General features: G+C 47.3%; 2 protein-coding genes across 2 annotated transcripts in view; one reads left to right on the top strand and one right to left on the bottom strand.

Annotated features, from left to right (window-relative positions):
* wdr33 (WD repeat domain 33) overlaps positions 1–14,123 on the top strand; it is a 48,107-nt gene extending 33,984 nt beyond the window's left edge. Inside the window, exons 11-23 of the mRNA XM_015361590.2 lie at positions 557–667; positions 791–885; positions 1,139–1,225; positions 1,491–1,630; positions 2,019–2,171; positions 2,547–3,599; positions 3,924–3,996; positions 7,021–7,414; positions 7,961–8,074; positions 9,529–9,683; positions 10,611–10,706; positions 10,949–11,155; positions 11,746–14,123. Of these exons, the coding sequence (XP_015217076.2) occupies positions 557–667; positions 791–885; positions 1,139–1,225; positions 1,491–1,630; positions 2,019–2,171; positions 2,547–3,599; positions 3,924–3,996; positions 7,021–7,414; positions 7,961–8,074; positions 9,529–9,683; positions 10,611–10,706; positions 10,949–11,155; positions 11,746–11,975 (2,908 nt within the window). The 3' untranslated portion in view covers positions 11,976–14,123. The remainder of the gene's footprint in view (positions 1–556; positions 668–790; positions 886–1,138; positions 1,226–1,490; positions 1,631–2,018; positions 2,172–2,546; positions 3,600–3,923; positions 3,997–7,020; positions 7,415–7,960; positions 8,075–9,528; positions 9,684–10,610; positions 10,707–10,948; positions 11,156–11,745) is intronic.
* A 566-nt stretch (positions 14,124–14,689) lies between these two features.
* Positions 14,690–16,084, bottom strand: sft2d3 (SFT2 domain containing 3). The gene has a single exon (XM_006637865.3). The coding sequence runs from the start codon at positions 16,082–16,084 to the stop codon at positions 15,416–15,418; it is 669 nt and encodes a 222-aa protein (XP_006637928.1). The 3' UTR covers positions 14,690–15,415.
* Between the last annotated feature and the right edge of the window lie 79 nt (positions 16,085–16,163).

Raw genomic sequence — 16,163 nt, 5'->3', positions numbered from 1 at the left:
TTTAGTGCAAGTCATCTTTATTTTCCTGTGACTTTAGAATTTAATTTGATATTTCTTTTGCTTTACAAAGTCTTTCCTGGATTAGGAGCGTCTGGTGTGTTTAATGTGTTGTTTATTCCACATGTTCCTGACAGTTCTTTCAAATCACAAAATGCCAATTTTTGTGGTTTTACTATTAACATCATTAACATCAACTCAAGGTGAAGTGTGATGGAACTAGATCAGTCCATTGGTGCTATCTTCATCTGCAGAGCTTGCTCCCAGTGAACGCTGAAACCATGCTTCTTAAGTTTATCTGAAAAGCTCTTTGGAAGGGTCTTACCAATTGAGGCTAGTGCTGTGTTTGATTCTGGATAGCACCCTGGTGTGCAAAAATAACATTAAAATTACCAACAAAAATGAAATTATGTTGGTAAAAATGTTTTCAGTCTATCTGACACAATGCCAAGAGGTCTGCGGGGATATGTGTAGAGCGAAGCATCTTAGAAGGGATGTTTGTCCTTGGTGGTTGCACGTTGACCAGCTGGTGCAACAAGCCCTTGTGTCTGTGTTGCAGAGTGGAGAAGGAGGTGGGAGGAATGGAAATGGCCCATGAGGGGATGATCTGGAGCTTGGCCTGGCACCCACTCGGTCACATTCTTTGTTCTGGATCCAATGATCACACAAGGTGAGCCTGCGCGAGCTGAGCGTGACCTCTTCTGTGTGTGTCAATCTGTGCCTTTCCCTCTCCTGTCTGAGCTTTTCGTCACTGGCAGTTGCTGCTATGATCATTCTCACTGCTCCCTTACAGCAAGTTCTGGACAAGGAATCGTCCTGGAGACAAGATGAGAGATCGATACAACTTGAACCTTCTACCTGGAATGTCAGAAGATGGTGTGGAGTATGGTATGTACCAGGAATAATTGTAGACAAATTCAGACAGTCATTAAAATGGCTGCCTTTATACCATAGTACTTACTCATCTGTAAGCAAACCAGCTGCTAACTGCTGAAAGCAAACACCACAGTTATGGCCCTGTTGAACTTTAGAACTGTACTTGCCATCATCTCACTACAGAATATGCTAAATAGAATGTAAAATCATTTCCCTATGGTATCCTAAGGCATTTTTTTCTTCTGACCTCTCTGTGCTTTTACAGATGATATTGAGCCCAACAGTCTGGCAGCAATCCCGGGAATGGGTATCCCGGAGCAGTTGAAAATGGCCATGGAGCAGGAGCAGAGTGGTAAGGATTTATTTCCATAGCTCTGATTCAGTGTTAGTTTGCAAAATAGATTTGTTTTGTTTGAGAAAGTGTTTTAGGTTAATTTACAAAGATGTAACTTTTGAAATGTAAAATATCAGATAACAGGAAGATGAGAACAGTGTGCCTTCTTTAGTACTGTCACATGGTGGAATAATAGCTGATTTCATGCAGACAGGACTCTTGCAGAATTTATTATGGTGGGCAAGGATTCACCCTGCTGTGGGTATTGTTTGTCGGTCTGCAGGTAAAGAGGATGTAACTGAAGCAGAAATGACTATCCCTGGGCTGGACTGGGGCATGGAGGAGGTCATGCAGAAGGATCAGAAGAAGGTCCCGCAAAAAAAAGTACCCTACGCCAAACCCATCCCAGCCCAATTCCAGCAGGTACCTCCTTGGAAGAAGAATTTTAATTAATGTAATCCTCCCCCCTTTAAAATAACTGAATGAAGGGGAGATGAAAACTACAAATACAGTTATGAAGAGACTGTAACCGATCTGATATATCTTAATACTTGAATGGGTTGACGGAGTCTATTAATGTTAGGGAAGGGCATTTTTTCCAAAGATGATTGGGGAAAGGTGAATAAAAGGTGGTAGCCCATGGTACAGTAAGAGATTTTTTTTTGCCCCTTTGTAAAACTTGCTGTTTTCTTGCAAATTATTGTATAATGGCTTGATGGCGCTCATATACTGTATATAGAGCGAAAACAGATGGAAGGACCCTAGATGGAAATGAAAGGAGGTTCTTTCATGACGACTGTTCTTCCCACAGGCCTGGGCTGAAAACAAGGTGCCTGCTCTGCCGCCCGGGGATCCCCCCAAGGAGAGGAAGGATGAGAAGAAGATCGATGGCAAGAAGAAGACCCAGGCGGAGATAGAGCAGGAGATGGCAGCCTTGCAGTACACCAATCCGCTGCTGCTGGAGGTGAGAGGGGGTCTCCCTGAGTCCAGGGTGTCGTGTCCCGATTCCTTGGGAAGACCAGGTCTTGCTCTCGGTAATCGTGAGGCCAGCACTGTTGTATTAATTTCCTGCAAAATCTAGACCCCCCCCCCTTTTGCTGCTTCACTATGGAAAATACCATCTGGGAGGTGGTACTTTGCAATTGCTTCTAACCTGGACCAGCCCTCAGCTGAGCAGACCTGTAAGTCATCACAGTTAATTAATTAGTCCTTGTCTTGATAGGTTCTTTTGGCTCTTTCAAGCATGTTTGGATAAGGATACATACGGAAATTGCTTTATTATATAGGCTCGAGGGTTTTATAGGCCTGTCTGAATTTTTCATATTTTCTCTCACTCCAGCAACTCAAGATTGAGCGTTTAGCTCAGAAGCAGTCAGACCAGGGAGCTGCCCCTCCAGGATCCCAGCAAGGGGCGATGCAGCCCTTTGCCAACCAGGGCCCCCTGCCCCCACCCCACCAAGGGTTCCAGCAGCCTCTCGCTCCACAGCAGATGACCCCCAACATGGCTCCCATGGGTCCTGGAGGCCCACAAGGTCCATTCATTCCCCAGGGCCAGATGGGCCCCCCTGGACCTCAGCTTCACCAGGGCCCCCCTGGCCCACAGGGTTTCATGGGGCCCCAGGATATGCATGGGCCCCAGGGCATGCAGAGGCACCCGGGTCCTCATGGGCCAGTAGGGCCTCAGGGGCCTCCTGGGATGCAGGGCAACAAGGGCATGCATGGTCCTCCCGGAATGCTTCAAGGATCCAGAGGGATGCCAGGACCACCCTCGGGGGGAATGCAGGGTCCACCGGGCAATATGATGGGCCCCCCACCTCGTGGATTGGGGCCCAGAGACAATCAAGGGCTTCCTTCGCAGGGAGGTATGATGGGACCCCAAGACATGCGGGGTCCTTCACCACAGGGAAATATGATGGGTCACCAAGGGTCCCCCATGCAAGGGGCTTTGATGGGGCCACCAATGCATGGTCCCCAGGGTCAACAGAACCAACCCAGAGGACATGGCAATATGCAGGGAATGGGAAACATGCATGGAATGGCAAACTTGCAGGGGCCTCCTGGGAACATGCATGGGCATCCTGGTAATATGCAAGGACATCCTGGCAACATGCATGCACCTGGCAACATTCAAGGGCCAGGCAACATTCAAGGACCAGGAAATATGCACGGACCTCTAGGAAACATGCATGGCCCTGGAAACATGCAGGGCCCCCCAGGGAACATGCAAGGGCCTCAGGGGAACATGCAGGGGCCTCCAGGAAACATGCACGGCAACATACCAGGACCTCCAGGGAACATGCATGGACCAGGGACCATTCAAGGCCTCCCGCCGTTCATGCAGCAGGGCAAATCACCTCTGCTGGGTGAGGGTCCCAGAGGACAGTTCAACCAGGTGAGCGCTAACCACTTCAAGGTTTTAGTCTTGGACTGTAACTCCAGAACCAACTGCCTAATAACACATTTTGAAATGTATTCAAAGGTTCACTTGTTTTGAAGTGTATTCGTGTATCCAAGGTGTCAGGATCTCAGTTATATTTGTAAAGGTCTTGTATACCTGCTTCACCTGAAATATGTAATGACACAGATTTGCACTGGCAGCCTAAGACTAGTATTGCCCACGGGGCACTATCGTGTTTTTACTTTAAATGTGTTGCTCAGTTACTCTGAAACCCTCCTCAGGGACAAGAAAGAGTAAATTTGATGTTTTGTTTTTTAGGGAGCACAGAATCAAGGGCCGCCTCCATTGATGTCTGGGATGGTGCAACAAGGGCCGGGCCCCAATGGGAAAGGTAGTAGGACTTGTTGAAGTCTTCCCACTCTTACATGTGTGTCATTCCGGACAGTAATGGGTTGAGACTGTAGGCAAGTGTATGCTTATGCTGCACATTAAGACCATAATACATCCAGAAGTAGATATTTGGTAGGCACAGCTATCACCTGTTCACATCTTCCTCTGTGGTTGTTTTCCTTATCCTATGATTTCACACTCTCTTCTTAAGAAGGTCCCTGAGTCAGGTATGGCCTCCACCCTGTCTTAGTGCCTCCACGAGGTGCCCAGGCTGGGCAGTCCGCTGTGGGCAGGGTTAGTGAATGGGCATGGCAGTCACCTGAAGAAAACATGATTCCTCATGTCAAATCGCGCTCTCTCTTCCAGCGTTCCCCACTCTGGCCATCCTCCTTAAGTTGCAGGTGGCCCAGGTTCTTAGGGAGGCTGGAAGGGAAGGTGTGCAGGGAGTGACGCTGCAGTGGTCTGTTTGATTGACAGGTGATGGGCTGCTGGGTCCTTGCCCTGGCCACATGGTCAGAGCACCCAGCCCTGTCCAAAGTGTGATGATGTTCCAGCCCCACCAAGGAATGGGTGATCACTGGCATCCAGGGCCTGGCACCCCGGGACTCCCAGGTACCCCCAGGGAGTGGGTACCTCAAGGCGCCTCTGTGTCGAAGGTCAACACTCCAGGCCTTTTGTCCATCCAGCCGGGTGTCAAAAAGTGCTTTGGCTGCGTTAATTCACATTTCAGAATATTTGTGTTAAATGTGATCAGTTCTGAGACAAGATGTGACCCAATTCACGTTTTCTGTTCCAGTGGGTTTTTTTTAAGATGGAGTGGGCTGTTTCTTGTGATGCTGAAGGATAATGATCCACTGACATGAAATCAACAGTCCAACACAACTCTGTTCAATCACCAAGGCTGTGTTAACAATGTAGCTCTCCACTTTGCCTCTTCGCTCGCTCCCAGAGCTTTTGAGACTGGATGGGACAGAACCCTGGAGTGTTGTGGGTCTTGATCCACAAGGGGTTTCTGGGGGTTCAAAGAAAGGAGGTGTTCGGTTTGTGGCTATGATGTTGATTGAGGGGAGGCACAGCTGGGAAATGGTGCTGCACTGCTCAGTGTGGGGGTCCGTGGCTCCACATGACAAGGGGTGTCTTCCAATGGCGGACTATCGTACGTCCATAGTTTATGGTCCCCTGTTTTGTGGTTCCGGGTTGCTTCTGGGGGTCTGGCTGAGGCAGCTCTTATGGAAGTGCACAGTGGGCCCTTCCAAAACTGGCAAACCCCCCCCATGCGGGTTCTGTGTTGCTGTTTCAGGCAACCAGGGTTGTGATCACAAAGTAATCACTCCACACAGTGCACAGGGGGAAGACTTTTCCTGTTTTCATGTGCTCGCCGGCCAATACTGCGACCCAAATACCACATTGGACCTCTGCAAGCAGCAAGGTCAGCAAGAACAGGACATGGCATGTACAGAAGACTCACAACTTGCGTGCTCTCAACTTACGCAGCCGCCGTTTTTTGTAGGGAAAAATGCTTTATTCTCGGAAAAATGTGTTAAGCATTCCTATGAGAGCAAGTTAGTGAGCCTATAGTCATCTTAAATACTTTCATTACCTTTTTTTCTACTGATATTTTATATCTTGTATTAATGCCTGGGGTTAGTAGGGGGTTATGTAACAGTTATAGGGTAAAATTTGACCAAAAGCGAATCTGGTTTTACGCGCTACTCAAAATCCCTAACCACAGCATAAGTTGTGAGTCGACTGTACTCCAGGTCTTTGAAACATTTACAGCCCAGATCCACCCCCAGGGGTTCAATTTCTCCCAGGCCGTGATGAGGGTGGTGGACTGTGGCGATCTGTGTATTCCAGTGGGTCTCCCTGTTTTCAACAAGGCTGTGATCTGGGGATCTTGTCCCAGCGAGGGACGGTGATGGAAGTCTGTCTCTTGCTGTTCAAGCCAATTTCAATTGCATTGCTTCCCACTGAGAGAATCCATTTGTCTAGGAGTTTGCAATCTTCAGTCCATTTGGTGTATCTTATTCTCCATTGTTGTCTTTTGTCTTATGAAAGGCCAAGATGATTATAAATGGTTATGGAGACAAATGGAGTGGCTTTGGAATGGAGTGGAACTAACCTCTCCTGGCCTAGTAGTGCAATTGAGTTTGGAAGTGCCTTTTTCAGTGGATGCTCTTTTAACAAAATCAGCCACCAAGGTGTTCTCTTTGGGATTTTCCACCTTTATTAGAATGAACTGTATTATGCCACATAGGGTGCAATAGGGATTTAAGATGCTAAATGTTTTAAATGTAGGGTTAGCCTTTTCCCTTTTTATGAGGCCTTCTGCTTGAGCATATCCCCTGATGGCAGATTTGTAGGACTCAAATCACAAATCACAATCACTTGCGTTTGGGCTTTGACTCAGACCATCTATAAGCCATTTAGCACAAATAACAGTACAATCACTATTTCTCGTTAGTGTAAGAGGAAAATGGAAACTTACGAAAACTACAAGAAAGTCTCCTTCTACCCCATTAAACTCCAAAAACAAATATGAGTATTATAGATAAGACAAAGTAAGAGAGCAGCAAAAGGCTAAAACACCCAGATCACCCCTGAATACAGAGCATAACAGTCAAGTTTCTGAAGTTCCATGCAAAAAGAAACTTTTCTAAAGAATGTTTAGGTCCCAGATGTAGGTCAGCATGCCAAACAACAGCAAATAATTGAAAATAGTAGGGGAAAATATTAAAGAGATGGGGAGACAAGAATCTTTATAGTTTGTGATTCTTTGCACAGTGTATTGTCTGCTTTTGTTAAGCAGTATTGTAAACTGAGCGTTATGATTCGAGGTTTTAAGGAGCTCATACTCTGTGTCTGTGACACAGGGCTGGTTTAATGGCAGTAGCTGTAGGTGGGGTCCCTATGCTTAGTTCTCCAGCTGCAGTTGGGGAGCAGTGGCGCCCAGCTTCTCACTGTAGAGGTTAACGTCCGAGACGCTGGCGGACAGGTCACTCATCCGCTTCCGTCTCGTTGTCAGGAGACTCCCGCGGGCCCCCCAACCACCACATGGGTCCCCCTCTGGAGCGGCAGGGTGCCGGAGTTCCAGACCAAGCTTTAGAAAGAGGGGGGCCTTTCTGGGGGGACTCCCGAGACGGGCTCCGAGGCGCTCCTCCGGACTTTGAGGGCCCAGAGGACCGGTTCCACCCCAGGGGGGAGGACGGCTGGAGGCAGCAGCAGCAACAACAGCAACAGCAACAACAGCAGCAGCAGCAGCAGCAGCGCGGCCAGAACCAGGAATTCCGTGAGGGGGACAGCCGGGCCCATGGCAGAGGGGGCCCCTCTGGGAACTGGGAGGGCCGTCGGACGTCGGAGGAGAGGTTCCTCCCCCGGGATGGCGATGACGCCCGCTTCAGGGGGAGAAGAGAAGACCGGTGCGTTGCTGGGACTGCTGTGAGCAGTTGCAGGAGCTCTGAGGAGCCTCATCCACATCTGTTTCCTTCTTGTTTCACACTTGTTCATGGCCCTAGCATGGTTGCCATGTCCGTCCATCTCTCCATCTGCTTCCTAACCCCTTCCAGTTCAGGGTCACAGGGGAGCAACGGGTACAAGGCAGGGTAAACCCCACACAGGGCGCCAATCCATCGTAGGGCAGACACACAGACACTCACTCACACCAAGGCCAATCTTCCCAGAACCGTGTTAACCTACCAGTATGTCTTTTGACTCCCACCCCACCCCCCCCAAAGCATGAAATCGTAAAAATAAAACTGCGTTCGAAATACCAAATTATTTTTTATTTTCCTGTAACATTTTCAAAAAGCTTTTTAATTGCAGATATAAGTACCTTCTTATATTTTCTGGTGACGTGCTGCAGCTCTTTAAACGAAGGAGTCTGAGTGCTGATTAGCGATTAGTGGTGGCTGAGTGAGTCCCCTGTCCTGACCGGTCCTGACCAGCTCCCTGCGGTCTTTGTGCAGGTTCGAGAGCTATGATGTCTCCGGAGAAAACTTCGAGCAGAGGCAGCGTGACCAGAGGCGTCCCCTCCATGGCCGGCACAGCCAGGACTTCGACCACGAGCAGCCCGAGGAATCGTGAGTCATGCGTTTAAGCTCGTAGCAGGACTGGGAGAAATTGGACTCTTCGACTTCCTGAATTCTCCCTTTCCTTTGACATAATGCAAAAACTTCAGGTGGTGCGTTTTTGTGTTTTGAGGCTTCAAGTGAACCCATTTAATTGACATAGGCTGAGCACATCTCTTTTTTTAGAAAAATAATCTGCTTATATTAAAATACATAAGAGAGGCCTTGGTTAATTTTCATCAAAACACATTTTTGAATGTTTATAAGGAGACAATAACTATATTGGCAATAACTATGAGGGGACCTCCTAAGAGGAACTAAATATCTTAAAACCCAAAAGCCATGTGTTTCTGGTTAGGATTGCAGCAGCACAGAACCTGTTCTGGACACAAAAGTCATAAGTTTGGACTGCATCCGGGACAGGAAGCCAGGTCACTGGACTCAAGCACATAGGGACAAAACCCACATTAACTTCACACAAGAGGCTTTCCAGACGGGGATTGAATCCAGGAAATGAAACAGCACATTTGTTGCCTTTCTGCAAAGATCTGTGTAGAGCCCTAAAATCTGTTGAGTTTTCTGTTCGTTTCCCACCTTAAGTTCATAACTGTAGGTATTCAGCTGAAGTTCATAACTGTAAGACATTCTACGTTAGGGAGTAACAGATCAGCTTGTTGCTGGAAGTCTTGTGTTCTGCTAAGTCTCAGCAGATCGTGGATAAGCACTCTATCTAGAGGCTCCTAAAGGATAGGGTTCACCAGAGAAAATGAAAAAATGCAGTTTAGCATGCTTCTCACTGTCTGTTGAGCAGTTTTGCAGATACATTATTTGATGTGTATATACAGGTAACCTTCATGTAAAACCAGTATTCTTGTGGCTTGTTGTGGGAAATTCTTCATCAGAGGAGCAGGACACAGTCTTCAGTTTCAGGAGCAGATTCAGTTTTATTGAGCTCAATAATGACATCAACGTGCGTTTGGTCTGCCCCACAGAACTGACAATCCTGCAGGGGTTTCCCAGCTCTTATATACAGTCAGGAGAAAGTTTGTTTCACAATATGAGTGCTTGTCCTGTTCTTTGATATGTAATTAAATTTTGTCCTACTGTCTTGCTTTAGGTTCTGTCCTTTGAAATGCAGCAGACATTGGTCTGGTTTATCCTGTTTGTGGGTGTTGTTCCTGTCGTTAAGACACTGGGGCTGCTAAAGCAAGTCAGCTTTATGGCATCTTAGTGTAACTTTTGTTTGAGGCTAAATTAACAGACCCCATCAACCCCATGTGCTTAAGTGGTGATACTTTGATGCTGGATAAGTGAAATATATACATGTCCCACTTCATGGCTCATGCTGATCATGGAGCCTGTTGAAGGCGAGGCTGTCTGGGTATATCACAGGGCATTACAAGCAGGAGTTGTGATGGAGAAGGTTGCTGGCCAGGCAGGCTGACTCAGCCGTGTCCTTGTGGCAGGTTCCGGAGGGGCGGTCCTTCCCGGAGCGACACTCGAGGAGGCCGGGGCTTCTCGGAGGACTTCGGGGGCGACGAGAGTTTTGATCAACCAGAGGAAAAGGGCAGGGCCTGGGACGCTGGAAGAAGAGGGAGGAATCGTGGGACACCCAGAGCGGGTAAGAGGACGCCACTGTTACTCCCTGTCCACAATGTCTCTATTCCCAGCTCCCTTTATTCTGGATTAGCAACAGAGCACTCCTTTTCATTCATTTAAAATGGGAAATATTAACCTTGACCAGTCCATTTCCTGACTAGTTTTAACGTCCAGCATTGTTAGCTCTTTCTGTCATTTTGGAGCAAGCTTTGCAGGGATTTAGAATTATAAAAGATGTCTCAATGTTTAAAGGTATATAATGATAGGGATACCCAGTTTTATCCTGCAGTGATGCTACAGTCAGGAAGCTGCGCACTCCAGTAATACCCATAATATATCATGAAAAACTTGTCACTCTACTTACACATGTATTAGAGTGATATATTAGGGATTAGATGTTTTTGGTGTAGTTTTTCTTAATTGATCATTCATGATTCTGAAACAAGTCAAGTGCCTTGTTGCATAAACAAGAAATCTCCACATTACCGTGAGTTTTAATTGGACACAGGTGATGAATGTGAAGCCTGGTGAAAACCAGGGAAACGTGTCAAGAGAAAAGCTGTGCAATTTGTAACATTCCAGCTGTACGCTGTCTGTCGGGGATAGGCAGAATGAATTCACCCGTCACGTCTGTCACAAAAATTCCAAAAAAGAGTCATTTTCCTGATAATGTTGTTACAGTTTTAATTGTAGATGTTTCCTTTGATGCTCCATGTGGTTATAACTCATTTTTTAGCAAGCTCATTCTGTGTTCATAGATGGGCTGGAGTAATTTAAATCATAGTGAGCCCCTGCTGAAATTATGGAAGTATAGCAAGTCATTTATGCTGCATACTTTTCGCAGATTTATAAGCAAAGGTCGTTGTTTTATTTTATATTGCAGTATGGAGCATGTCATTGAACTGATTGCAATTCGTTTTCTTTCTGAGCTAATTGTTATTGTTTACAGGGGGACGGAAGGGGCTGCTGCCCACCCCAGATGACATCCCGCCTCACTATGATGGAGGACGAAAGCCAGAGAACTGGGAAGGAGGGCGAGACCAGGGTAAGAGGGGCTGGGTGTGGGAGGGGGTGGCGAGACCAGGGTAAGAGGGTTCTGTGCTGGGTGTGGTTGAGTGCTGCTTGCTTGCTGTGGTGCAGTCACACAGTCATCTCCTGAGCCAACACTGAAACGTCACACGAACACAAGCGTATGAAGAAACGGGAGGTGACGAGCAGGGGCCGTGGGCAGCCTGATGTTATGAAGCATCGATCAGCACAGTTTTCACGTGTACTTCGTGCCCACAGGCCACGAACACTTCAGAGACGGGCCACGGCCGGATCACCCCACTCGCGACAGCCCGTCCCCTGCCAGCAGGGAGCGCTCTTCTTCACTGCAGGGCATGGACATGGCGTCGCTGCCGCCCCGCAAGAGGCCCTGGCACGACGGGCCGGGCACAGGAGACCCCCGTGAGAGAGACTCGCCAGTGAGTGGCCCTGACGATCGAGGCCCAGGTAAGAGAGCCATGTGCTAACCATGGCAACAGCCGAGCCCCAAACACAGGTGGAGTCTCTTTCTCCTGGGATAATGAAGCATAGGTCATCAAAGCCTACGTCATCACGCAATGTGATAGCCATTGACTTACTAATGGCTGTTTCTTTCTTTACAAAAACAGCGTTTTTCCATTTTAATTGTGGAAATAGCAAGTTATCATGGACCTTGATAAGAAAATGAGAATGCGACCTATAAAAGGAGTCCAGTTGATTCATCATGCACAATTGTTCAACAGTAGCTGATGGATTGCTACAGTCCCAGAATCACGCAAAGCAGCAGACGCGTCGTGAGATGCCTGCAGTGCGAGAGTATCCATTAATGTCACACTTTCACACTGATGTTTAAAGGGAATCTTTCCGTGTCTTTAATGGAGGTTTTTAGGATTTTGCTACTTGTGCTCAGACAGTTATTCTGGCAGTAGCAAAATGATTGTTATCCGTGCGTCTGGTAAAGTTTCTTGTTTGCTGAATTACAGTAAGGCTTGATGTTGTGACTCAGTCGGCTGGCGGGAGCCATGCAGGTGCCTAAGAGCTCTGTGTTTGTGACGCAGGACGCAGCTCTTCTCAGCGAGGGCTGAAGCTCGGGCGCTCCGGCTCGCAGGATGGAGACCCGCACAGAGAGGAGAGCAGCTATGGGGGCTCGGCCCGGGGGGCGAGAGGAGGCTGGGGTCGCGGGGGCGGCGGCGGCAGCGGCGGTGGTGGAGGAGGAGGAGGAGGGAATGTGAACAGCTCGCGAAGAGGCTCGTCACGCGGCCCCTCGCGAGGAAGCCGGGGCCGGTAGGACAGGGAGGACTGCTGCAGGAGGAGAGAGACATGATGAGAGGACATGTGAGCCTCGAACTGGGCAACGCGGGGGGACAGCGGGACAGACGGACACCAAGCCGAGGGCGTGTCGGCAGCAGAGGCCGGATGCTGGCGAAGGAAGGCGGGAGCCTGTCATTTCCACAAAGAACCTCTTGGCTTTGGGGCCTACAGGGGGGCCAGGATGCTAAACCCAAAGGAGTCAATCCTGCCATTTCCATTGGCACCATCACATCATCAGCTGGACTCAAAGCAGAATCTCCCTGTGTGTATATAAATGAGTTTGTACATGTGCTCGGTTTTCTTCTGTCATGGTAGCCCATCCCGGCTCCTTCGGTATCCCATAGTTTGCAGTACCTGTAACTGGAAAAGGTCCATTTAACAAGCATCAGGCTTCTTCCATGCAGCCTTTCCACTGCCTCTGATGTTCACACTGTATTTTTACACAGCGGGCGTTTCTTGTTCTCCCAAAGGATTTCCCAGGTGGCTTTTTTTTTTCTACACATTTCACTGTTTCACCCTTTTTGAAACCCCTCCCGATCCTCCTTCACTTATAAGCACACACACCTCTTGGATGACCTAGCAGTCCCAGCTTGACTAGGTCATTGACTCAGCTTGTCCCAGCTCGACTAGGTTATTCCCGCTGGCGTGATGTCAACTAACACGTATGTCCCTCGTTTATTGTTTTGAAATGTCTCAAAAATACGGTGTACAAAATATGGTACAGGAACGAGATATTCAAGCATTGAAGCCCTGTGTCTTGTGTGGGCTCTCCCTGTGTCTGAGATGGCGGCAGCAGCCTTAAAAGCTGCTCACAGTCTCTGCTCTGCCTCTTTCAGCTGTTTTCTGTTGAATCATGTCAGGTTAAGCCAGGCTTAGTATGTCAAAAACCCCTGGATGTGAGGAAACAACATTGGGGGGAGAATCCTTCTGGAGTATGGTATATAATAGTTTGGATCAAGAACCAAAACAAATATAAACTGATTGTAGAGGTGGCCATTTCATCATACCATCTGTTATAGGCAGTACAAATACATTTCATTTTAGTACAAGTTTTTGACATTTTTCATATCACAGATTTTAACAATGCTATCTTCTAGTGTGTTTTTTAAATACAAATCGAGATACATTTGTTGTGCCAGAATTACAATGCGGAGACAAATGTCATGCCTAGTGTCATCAGAAAACCGGGAAGATTCAACATGACAGAAAATGTGAAGTCCATTGTGCAGTCTTTTGCATGTATGGAAAGATAAGATAGGCACATGTTCAAAAATGGCAGAATATGTAACAGGAATGGAGTAATGACAACAGGGGAAATGTATTTTCTTAACTTTAGTAATCTGTTTTTCTACATTGGCACTTGCTGAAAGGCTGTGCATGAATTCAGGCCTGCAAACCTGATGTTAAAATGTATCCTTTTAAATTTCTACACTTGACACTTTCAGCTAACGTAATCGTAACCACTTTCGGTCCCCCAAGATGTCCAGCCCCCTAACAAAATATGCCCCAAGATGTTTTGTCACACTCCCAGTTTTATGAACTGAAAAACTCTTTTATGCCTGCAGTCATTCGCGTTTTCTTTCTAGGGCAGAGCCATTGGGATCTAAGGTGTAAATGATATACAGGAAGGATCTAACTAATGGAGACCCTATTTGTGAATCTTGGTTTCAAAGAGGAGAAATGTGCCTCCTGACAAAGGTGTGTGTAAAATCCCAGTGTTGAAGGATCAGGTGCTTTGGAACACCAGTCCAGAGATGTTCTCACTGATTCAAAGAATTTAATGTTGCTAACTGTACAGTGTTCTTTTTTTCTCAGGTGAGTACATTCTGATACAAAAAGGAGGGGTCCCATTTCTGATTTTTCTTTACAGAAATCCTTATTTTCCTTGATTTTTTTAAAAAAACATCTTAAAAATGGGAGAAAAAAAAATCTGTATACTGAACTCTAACATTACCAGGCGCCTTTCAGAGATACAGAGAGGTGAGTTTCTTTGTAAATGTATAGTTTGTCAAGGAATTGTCATATTGTTTTGTCATTTTTTTGTATGAAACTGCAATAGAAATTTGTGCAAAATTTACCAAAAAACTTCTCGTTTCATGCTTATTTTCCTTTTTGCTCGCTGAATGTCAGCACTTTCTGAGCACTGTGGTAGCATCTCCTATATCCACTTGAATTTATACTTTAATTGCATTAGAAAGTAGACTTGCCCATTTCAAGGAATATTGATCAGGGTATTCCGCAGGCACTGGAAAAGTAGGAGTGGGAGTGTGAGGCTTCACAGTGCAGGGTGAATGCAAATAACTGATGAGAACTTAAGAAAGGGTACAAAGACAAGGCCTCTTGGCCTATCGAGCAGGTAATGGATCCAAGGATCTAATTCTTCTGTTTCTTGAAAGAAGCCAGAGTGCCACCTTTCACAGCATGAGCTGTGTTTTGTATTCCTGCTCTCATTTCACAGTTGCCACCATATGAGGGCTACAGTGTGAGGTGTGCCAGTTCCAGGTATGCTTGAGAAGAGGTGAATGGCACACAAGACTGCTTTGTTTACACTTGCAGTTAGACTAGAGAGCTCCCAGTCAGTTCTTCACGACCCAGAATCAGCTGGTGTGGGTTTTTATAACTGTTCAAGTAAATTACTCTTGGCAAGTAAAACAACAAATCCTGAGTTCTCGGTGTTTGGACACTGGACGATATTTTTACATTTATAGTTTATTTTAGTTGATAAGGAATGAACGATTGCATAAAATTGTAAGCTTTTCACACCAGTGAGCCACTAGCTAGCAACAAGACAGTAAAACAGGTTCACATAAGAATCTGAACTGAAGAGTGACAAAAATAAAACAGTGGTTAATACAATTGTTTTGGGCGAAATAAGCAGTTACATTTGGTCTCTTTTTTCAGTTCTAAACCCAGTTTTCATGGTCTATGCTAAAGACAACAGCCCTAGCTGAGATGCAGCTGTGTCCCTAATGTGATTAATAAATTCACAGATCTCCCATCGCTCACAACATGTTAATCAAACACTCCATAATCTGTCAGTGAACGGCCCGTACTCGGGCCGTTTGCTTCACCTGGATCCGGGTTGGATTTCTTTTCGCTGTGAGAAAAACTGCTTTTATCCATCCCAGCTTTTCACATCATCCACAATTGCCACAGCATATTCATTCCTTCACCGAAGAAGACCCTATATCCTTACTGAGGGGCGCTTTGATGTCGCCTAGGAAAGTCCCTCATTTAACCATTTTAATACCCGATTCACAAGTAGTGGAACAAAGCACAGTACCGTATGCTTGAAAGCCTAGTTCAAGAATCCAGGGAGACTGTTCTACATCTCATTTGGCATTTTTTAAATTAAAAGATTCTGTCGGGCGTACGATTTGTCCCCAGCATCTGTGCCTTCCAGTCTGCTGTCGGGAGTCAGATGGGCATGGTCTTCGATGAAACCGTTCGCTTGATGGCTGACGCTGCCATGCTACCAAGGAACTTCATCCCTGCGGTTCCTCCTGGGAGCAGGGCAATAATGTACCCAGCTATGGCAGCGACCTGCACCACAGCCCCGAGCGCGGTGAGCGCCGTGCTGTGGAGACTGAGCGCCGCGTACAGAGTGCCCGTGAGAGAGCACAGGTACAAGGCAGCACCGGGGGACGGGGTCGTGAGAAGTTTGCTGGGTCCCCGCAGTATCCCCGCCCCCAACAGAGCAAAAACAGATCCGAGGGACCAGAGCAGAGCGAACTTGCGGGCCTTGAGCAGCAGCAACGGGGCGTACAGAGCAGACAATCCGAAGCACAGCACAGAAATCGCAATGCAGACTCCAAAGGCGACCAGCCTCTGCGAGCGGCTCATGCCGGGCAGGCAGGCATCTGGCTCGGAGGACCATGGCCAGGAAACGCCGCTGCTCGACCCTTGGCCCGCACTGTTGTTGGCAGTCCCCGAGAAAGAGCTAGACCAGCGACCGAACCAGCTTCCGTTTACTGAGCTCGTCTCGCCGATATCGATGGCAGTACTTGAGCTCGGCTGCGATCCTGCCTTTGCGCCGCTTTTGGACTGAGCCAAATACTCCTGCAGCTGCCTGTTCAAATCGGCCATGACTCTCGTAGGTGTTCATCCAGCTAGCTCATCCCGACACCCCGTGTATGACTCGGGAAGACAGGAAGCAGCTCATCGT

The sequence above is a fragment of the Lepisosteus oculatus genome, chromosome 13 (assembly GCF_040954835.1).
Source record: "Lepisosteus oculatus isolate fLepOcu1 chromosome 13, fLepOcu1.hap2, whole genome shotgun sequence".
Lineage (NCBI taxonomy): Eukaryota > Metazoa > Chordata > Actinopteri > Semionotiformes > Lepisosteidae > Lepisosteus > Lepisosteus oculatus.
The sequence above is the reverse complement of the archived record's forward strand: the minus strand, read 5'-3'. Positions and strand labels throughout refer to the sequence as shown.

What these genes read in the sequence shown, in the direction of transcription:
- sft2d3 (XM_006637865.3), bottom strand. Translation starts at nt 16,084, where the DNA reads ATGGCCGATTTGAACAGGCAGCTGCAGGAGTATTTGGCTCAGTCCAAA.